This window comes from Alligator sinensis, unplaced genomic scaffold, assembly GCF_000455745.1.
Source record: "Alligator sinensis unplaced genomic scaffold, ASM45574v1 scaffold1242_1, whole genome shotgun sequence".
NCBI classification, from domain to species: domain Eukaryota; kingdom Metazoa; phylum Chordata; order Crocodylia; family Alligatoridae; genus Alligator; species Alligator sinensis.
Window position 1 is genome coordinate 447,735 of NW_005842833.1, and position 8,589 is coordinate 456,323.

The 8,589-nt window shown below is 53.3% G+C and overlaps 1 protein-coding gene across 2 annotated transcripts in view; it reads left to right on the top strand.

The window, feature by feature from the left end:
• ITGA11 (integrin subunit alpha 11) overlaps nucleotides 1–8,589 on the top strand; it is a 146,818-nt gene that overhangs the window by 114,258 nt on the left and 23,971 nt on the right. For both annotated transcript variants that reach the window (XM_014525567.2, XM_006035413.3), the window contains exons 21-23: nucleotides 3,262–3,360; nucleotides 6,080–6,156; nucleotides 7,826–7,915. In XM_014525567.2, coding sequence (XP_014381053.1) covers nucleotides 3,262–3,360; nucleotides 6,080–6,156; nucleotides 7,826–7,915 — 266 coding nt within the window. The remainder of the gene's footprint in view (nucleotides 1–3,261; nucleotides 3,361–6,079; nucleotides 6,157–7,825; nucleotides 7,916–8,589) is intronic.

Consider the following 8,589-nt stretch of genomic DNA (forward strand, 5'->3'; position numbering starts at 1 on the left):
GAAAAGCATTTGTTACTATTAATCCAACTAGTCTCTCGTGTTGCTGGTCCTGCCTCTGGACGCTGGTCAGGTTTTGCCTTTAGCTCCAGCAGCCTTAAGAGCTTCAGAGGGGTTCACTCCAGTCCCATCCTCCCACAAGCCAGCCTTGCCCTTGCTGTAGAAAGTCCCATTGTGCTCAGAAACCCTCTGTCATCCACTGTCTTCATCTCACAGCTTTCGGGAGACTTTAGATACCCGGGGCTCAGCCACTGAATGCCTCGGAGACAGCACTGAAACCTTAACAGAAAGAGAGTTACATTCTTCATCCATGCTATCTGTGCCCCGTCCTTCAGCTAAGTACTCGAGGGACAGATTAGAGCTTTCCTGATCCAAATTGTAATAGGGAGCAATAGATGCAGGTGCTTATTCCTGTGGGGATGGAGAAAACAGAAGAGCAGGCCAGGGTGTTGTTGACCAAACGTCCCTCTGAACCCAGCCCCAAGTCACGTCTGGGCTATGAAGAAGGGCAGGTAGTTTCGACTGCAGTCCCTGAGCTGCCTGGTAACAGCTGGGCCCAGAAGTGGACACTTCTGCTGCTTCCATAATTATGTCAGAGATGATGAAAAGAGCAATATGGGATATCAACTTCCATGCTCGGTGATGGGGGAAAAAACATCCACGTGTTGGCTCGTCTGTTATGTCTGTTGTAAGAGATCCTGCACTTTGCTTCAAAACATCTGGTGCTGAGCCGAAGTCAGTCGCTGCCCTATCCCGGAGAGTTTGGCCAGTTTTTAATGGGTTGAGTTATTAGGTACCTTTGGCCCTTTGTTTTTGCAATATAAAAATGTTTCTTATATGCGAGAGCCAACAGTCAAGTCCAAGGCTGATAAATTCGGTTCCCTTTTTGGTTTTGCTGTCCTATAACTTAAACGATATTTGCTCCCAAGCTGCAGGGGTGGGTGGCCAAGTCCGAGTCAGTGATAAATTTTTGCAGCTGAGTTATAACTCCCCTGGAAGATGGGCTGATCATGGAAACCCAGCTGTAAGCTAGAGACGGGCCTGTTGATGCCATTGCAATACTGCACCGCAGCCACTCCACGAACGGGGAGTCTGGTCCAAGCATCTGTGCATCAGTCGGGACTTTTAGGACACAGCTCAAAGTCAGCTCAAGAGAACAGCCGGAAAGTCATCTATAAGCATCGTATGGTAGGAGCAGTGTCACCCGCTCTGTCATCCGGCATCCTCTACGGGGGATGAAGTGAGGCAGCGTTTCCACGCCTAACCTCAAGCCCCTTCATGGTCAAGAGCAAAGCTCTTTTGTTTGCACAGAACCACAATTGCAGGCTGTGCCCTCGCTGAGGCAGCTGCTGCTAGCCTAGCTCCAGATGTGGGCTCGCATCTTCTGGGTCCCCTGAGCGGCATGTCCTGCTTAGAGACCACGGCGGGGGGGAGGTTTCCAGTGACACACACACATTTTTCATTGAACAGTCTGGATTCGGTGACCCATCTCCATCTGGATGTGATAACAGACCCTGTGTAGGAGACTTTAGGGTTTCCTGCTGCATGGCAGGGGCTGTCTGGTGCCAGGGTTACCCCACCAAGAGGTGCAGTGTGAGGTTTACCTGGGGGTGCTCCCAGGTTCAGCCTGGAAATGGTATGAATGTGTCCTTAAGGCATAGCTCTCATCGCTCCCATCTCTTGTCCTTGCTTCCCCACCCAAGCCCCTCTGTACCCTACCCCGGAAAGGCACCTCCGTGCCTCTCGTTCAGCTTCTCACTGATACCCGGGGGCTGGACTCTCTCACCTAACTCCTCTCATCATAGCAAGAGTCTGGCTGAGGGTTGGGCAATGGTCCCTTTGCCCTGTGTTTCTGGCTTGGTTTTCCTTCTGCATCAAGCTCCGTGGTGAATGCACCACAACGTGCACCGGGCTCATGCAGCCTCTTGCTGGGTCATCGCTCCCTGTCCGCTAGCGTTCGTGCGGCACTCGCACTGCGGCATCTGAGCATCACCCCGTAAGGCCTTGACACTGGTGAGGACTTGGCTTCTGGTGAGAGGGCTCACTTTTTATCCCTGGCTCTCAAAGAGCTCAGCTTCCCCTCTCCTTCCCCGGCACCCCTCGGAAACCTGAGCTGAGACATCCTTCCCCCGTGTCCTGCCGTCCCAGCCACGAAGCGCCCCGATCCTGCTCAGTAAACGTCTGAGGGCCCACGGCGCTGCGCATCACCATTCAACGAGCACCCAGGGGAAGTCCTGGGAGGGAGAAAACTCCAAAACCAGCATGTTGGTAAATGTGCTGATCTTGCTGAGGCTTCATTCATCCACTGAATGACTTCATAACCATCCTGGGTATCGAGTGTCTTGCGCCTGTTGGTTTAAAAGTCACGCCAAAGGAAAATTGTAGGACGCGGTGCCCACAAAATAAGAAAAATGCAGGGGGCTCCTATGCATTCTCTAGTAGATGACTCCCAAATACCCAGGGGAAACAGGAACAGCATGACACAGATGAGCCTGTAGAAATCGCTTTACCCAGTTATAAATGCTCAGCTGTGCTAACATGCTCCAAACTACTGGTTTTGGATAAAAACATCTACCAGGATATAAGGAGCCTAACAATAGCACTTAGCGTTCGCTGTTGAGGTCAGGGATTCTTGTAGGGTCTATACAAACATGTAAGAAGAGCCCATAGTTGTCCTAGACATCCAAAAGTCTAAACAGACAAGGGCAAGGGGATGTGTTATTGGCCCTTTCCTATCACATAGTGCAGCGATGAATGATTGATGAGAATATCTATCTTATTACTGTGTTGTTAATTATTCTCCGTATTGTGATAGCATCTAGCAGGCAGAGTCGTGGACCGGGGCATCGCTGTGCTCGATATGCAAACATGGATTAAAAAGATGTCCCAAAAGAATTTACAGTCCAACTAAATGCATTATCGCTAGGACGTGGTCCCCATGTGATATTGCCTTACTACCTTGGATCATAGAAAGATAGTCTTCTTTGTGACTTTGGTTCCAAAAAATACTCAGTTTGAGTCAGCGTATCTCACTCGCCCGACTAGATTTGGGCAGAGCCCTCTCTGCGGCTGTGATTCGAGAACAGACCCGAATGGGAAGGATTTCTGGCTTCCAAGAGATGGCGTTTCATTTTTTTTCCATCGTAAGCTAGAAGGTCCTCCAGCCGGTGTGACTGGCTCCGAGGGCTGGGTTTGTCAGGGGGCTTGGGCAGCCGTATCTCTGCGTGCTGGTGGTGATGCGAACACGGTCTGTTCCCGTTTCAGGACGATACCGACATCAATATCGAGTGCGTGACGGAGGAGAAGCACCTGAACAAGAAGGTGTGCAACGTTAGCTACCCCTTCTTCCGAGCCAAGGCAAAGGTAAAGAGATGTTGCTAATTATTCACATGAAATGCGGTGCTCTGGGGTGGCCACCCCCTTCCCCACAGGGAGAGCACTGTCCCCTGCCCAGGGGCCGTGGAGGGGTCTGTGACAGCAAAATCATAGACCATGAGGCTGGGAAGGGACCTCCGGAGGTCACATCCAGTCCAACGCCCTGCTCCAAGCAGACCACATCATCCCAGCCAGAGCTTTGTGTAGCCAGGTCTTAAACACCTCCAAGGATGGGGACTGCACCACCTCTCCGGGTAACCCATCCCAGTGCTTCACCACCCTCCTCATAAGAAAGTTGTTCCTAAAATCCTAAATTGAACTTCCCTCGCTGCAACTTGAGCCCATTGCTCCTTGTCCTGCCAGAGCAGTCTATCTCCATCCTCTTTGGAGGTGGTCCTGGTAGGCTGGCACGGTCTGGCAGCATTTGGGAAGAGCCCGCAGGAGGGGACCGGGCATAGGTGCAGCGGCAGCCCCTGCAGACATGCCCCGACAAGGTTGAATCTGGCTTGGGGACCGGGGGCTGGGACGTCACCAGGAAAGCTAGTCTGGAGAGACTCCGCCGGCTGCAGTCGAGCCACCCGATGGCACTGCCACTCTGCACCGCGCGCAGCCACGCTGACGGCAAAGGCAAGGGCTCCTGGCGAGCTGAACGCATGCTGCTCGCTCCTACAGAAACCCCGGGGGCTGCAGTTGCTGATTCAGCCCCCGGATCCCCCAGATCCACCCCCTCGGCGCGCTGCCCCGAGACCCTTGCTGCCCCATAGTCCCTTGCTACGGATCAGATGCACCGATGACGGATGTGTACAGGGCTTCGAAAACTCGTATTTGCTTTCTTTTGCTCTTCACAATGTCCCCAGTGTCTGAGCGCGGCGCGAGGGGACGGTCGGCCGGCGGAGAGGTTGCAGCTGTATAAAAGCGGCTTTGAATCCTAGCTGATCCTCAGGCAGCAAAATGAAAACCAGCCCCGCTGAGTCAAAGCATTTGCCTTTAATCCTCGAGTGCAGTTTAAGGCTGGCCTTGTGAACTGCTGCCAATACTTTACCACGGCCGTTCCCGTTTTAGCGAGTGAGTCACCTTTTTCCGGTGAGCGGGGGCAAGATCGTATTCTTCTCCCTCCCCGTTTTGACAGGACGCTATGTCCCTCGTTCATCAAACCCAAGTCTGCTTGGACCGGCCGGGAGACTGGCAAAAATCAAAGCAAAACAACACCCGGCTGGTAGCGTTAAGGAGATGTCCTGGAGTCGGACCCTCACAATACTTGAGCCGTTTCAGCTCAAGTCATCAGTGGCGGTCTTCGCAGCACAACCGCGTCTTCATTATAGGCGGCTGGTTTTTCCCAGATGTCAATCGAGTATTTTCAAGGGCATTCATTAAAAGCCAGTTTGTGATACCTGGGCTCAAACCGGACTTCACTTGTGACCGTTCGTGTTACACCTGCTCTGCAGCCGGCAGGAGGGAAACGATGCTCAGAGAGACCGAGGAACTTGCTCCGCACGAACTCCGGTCTCCAGCCCATGCCTTCACCTCTTGCATCCCCTACGTGACGGCTTCAGAGCCCATACCCGGCTCCATATCTAACCCTTGCCGCTCCTGGACCGGACCGGAGGAAGATGGCAGGGGCCGTTTTGCTTCATTCCAGAACGGGCGGCAGATTTGGCTTCCCCACTTTGCCCAACTTCCCTAGTTGGTTTTTTTTTTCCCTTCTACTTTCAAGCAGGGACTAAACTACCCAATCACCTTAAAAAATACAGTGAGTGCACAGATCGGCTCCCTTAACACGGCAGTAGGAGGAAAACAGGTTGAGAGGCCGAAGTGCTGGATTACGGAAGCAGCAGGCCGCCGTGAGATCTTTCCTAGACGTGAAACAATATATATTATTCCACACCCTTTGCTTCTCAGACACTTTGGAAGTGATGGATGGCCTTCGGGCCCCTTTCTCGAATTTAAACCTCGCCATAAAGCAGTCTTGTGTGCTCGGGGCCATAAAACAAACGCGGAGCAGCCCAAATCCATGTGACCTAACGGGCCTAAGAATGCATCTGCGTGGCATCAGGTAGTCCGGGTCCTGCCAAAACAAAGACAAGTTGGGAATGGAAATTTGGCCCTGGGAGCAGGAGCAGAGCTCTAATATTATAATCAGCTGTGCACAGGCCTAGACAGTTTGAGGTCATTGCCACAGCGTTTTCAAACTTGACATCTGTCACATTTTATTGCTGTTGGACCATCTCTTTAGCACTCACGGCCCCGCTCCGAGGAGCCAGGGGCTCAGATGTGACTTAACGGCACATCACAGTAAGCCCCAGGTGATGCTTTTTATACCAAAAAAAAAAAAAAAGGGGGTTCTTTGTTCTCTTTTCAAAACTAACAGTGTGAACCCCCTAATCGTGGTTCTTTGTTCTCGATTCAAAACTAACAGTGTGAACCCCCTAATCGTGATAATAAGATGCACAAACAAGTGAAATCCCGGTAGCTATGTCACGTGGAAAGGCAGGAGTCTGCTCAACATCTGCCAACATCTTCCTTATCATGTCAGGAACGATCCTGTTCCTCTCTTGCACTTTGGGACTAGCTGGAAAGCTGTGCTGTACTAGAGGACTGTACCGTGGAGGGGTTAACGGGAGAGGACGGGGGTATCTGGGGTGCTGCACAGCTGCTGCAGGAGTCTCTTTTGTCAGTGTTTTCTTCAATCTGTTTCTCATCTCCGCAGGTGGCTTTTCGCCTGGATTTTGAGTTCAGCAAGTCTATTTTCCTTCAAAGCATGGAGATTTATCTGACTGCCAACAGGTTAATGACCACTTTATTTTTCTGTTCCCCTTTTTTGTGTGTGTGTGTTTATCCCCTCCGTTGCCTAACTCAACCCGACACTGTCTGCATGCATCTCGTCTCCTAGAGCCTCTCCTCTCCCCGTCCTGTTGCAGCCTAATTGGCGATGGGTTTCACCTCCTGCCCCTCTCAGCAATTGCAGCCTGTGGTTTCTAGCGGGAGCGAGTTTGCAGGGTACGGAGGCCCCCATGCTTTGTCGCTCGCTGACAACAGCCCGCATTTCCATCTTTGGTCCCTATTAGCTTGGTGAAGCACAACTGGCGGCTTCTGCCCTTCAGACACACGGAAACGAAATTACCCGTGGCTGTTCGGAAATATTCACTGCTGTATTTGCAAGTCAGGGCTGTGCCGATACCAAAGGCTGGCTGCATCTGCCAGCCTCTGCAGCTGCATGGAAAGTGTCCGGCCACTTCTCCACACATCGTCACTCCCCGCAAACCGGCCCTCCCGTTTCCCGGCCCCGCGTGTCGTGCTGTGCACAAGCGCAGGCTCTCGACAGGCCCACAACCTCTCGCTAGATTTCTCCTTTCTCGGCAGTCATCACGACAGAGGGTAGCCAAGGCGGGTACGTGCTGCGGGATCCTCAGGAGGAGGTTGCATGCCCCAAGGAGCGTTTCACAACCTGTCCCTACCTTCCCTGCGCGGGGGCCATGGTGGGGTCAAACGCACCAGGGCAAAGGCTTGTCTGTGTTTCCGCTTTGGCCCGTCACGTATCTCCAATGCGTCTGCCGGAAAGCACAGGGGGGCCCGGTCCGGTCCAGAACTGGTCTCCAAAGGGTGCAAAATAAGAGCAAGAGCATGAACACCAGTGTGGCTTTCGCTGCTGCTTTCAGTGGGTGAAGGCTGAGGCCCAGGTGCCATACAGCTAAACGAGTGCATTTGCACTTGAGGCAGGTGTTTCCCTTTGCTGAGCCAAGCAAAGGGGCAGGCAGTGTGTACCCATCTTGCCCCTGGCCCTCTTGTCCCCACTGCTAGTCCTGCTGCAGGAAACCCTACCTCCACCTGCAGCTTTTCTGGGTCAGTAGGCACTGACAACCCACGTGCACGTGCACAGGCGAATCCCAGGAACACGTGGGTCCGGCGTGACCTGGTACATCCTACAAACGGAGCAACAAGTTATTGTTCTCCGCATCAGCTGGGACCACGTGCCGCACACACCAGGACATGCAAACACCACCGCACACGGACACAGGGCCATGTTTGTTCCTACGTTCGCTGGTGTTGGAGGGAGGACGGCTCTTTGAAGGACTCATGAATCACGCCGGGTCAGCTATAAATGCTCTTTTCTACATGCCTATTCCAGCAGGGCCACCTAGCCGCGGCTCCCTACTCCCCCTCCCGCCCCACCCAGCAAGCCAAGAGTAATTGCAGACGCTTGTTGCACTCTGGAGGGTTTTCCTGTCTGCCTATAAATTCATTTCACCAAATAAGAGCTGCTCTCTTTTTTTTTTGGCAGGTCATAAATTTAACCTGGCAGCCCCTTATAGTCCTGTCAGCACCTTAGGGCAGGGTCCCAGCTCACATTTGGGCTCCACGTGGTAGAGTTAGGACATTCATCTTCCCACCAGGGCAGACAGTCTCACCTGCCGGACCAAGCGCCCTCATGGCTGTTTGGCTTCTTGCGTTTCAGTGACAGCGAAGAAAGAAACACCACCAAAGAGGATAATTCTGCCCTCCTGAATTTCCACCTGAAGTATGAAGCCGACCTCCTTTTCACCAGGTGCGTGTTCACGGCAGGGGGAGTGGGGAAATGCAGAACGGGCTGCTGGACGGACTTGTCCCAAGCCCTGCGGCCTGTGCTGAGGCTCCGCCCAGCCAGACCAGCTACACCGGTAGTAAATTATACTGGTATAAAATAGTCTGCTATAAGCCCTGTGTCTGTCTGCTCCCAAACCCTTGGGAGTGGTGCTGAAGCCCTGTCATGTGCGGGGTTGCTTCCAAGGTTGGAGCTGGCTATTGCGCTCGCTCATACCAGCGTGGCAGGTAAATCCAGACGGGCCAGGTTTGCACTCAAAAGGCAAGTTCCCACTGCTTTTTACAACAGCGTGAAGCAGCAGCGCTCACACTTTTGGCCCAGTGGGCCAGATGAATGGCACAGGGCCGGTCAACCGGCCAAATCAGGCCCCATGCCATCACTTCCCCATGCCAACATGCACATGCACATGCAGCCACTGGGATCAGGCCCTGGGGCCCTGTGCCACCTGTGCCTGGCCAGAATTGGGCTCCCCAGGCTCCATGTCATCCCACGCATCGGATCTAGCACACAGTGCCACGGCCTGCAGGCTCCCTACAGGCTCCATGAGATGACCCATGATCTGGATGACATGGCTCTGGGGGCTGGATCCAGCCTGCTGGGTGGGGGTTGAACACCCCCCCCCCCCCCTTTAAACGTGT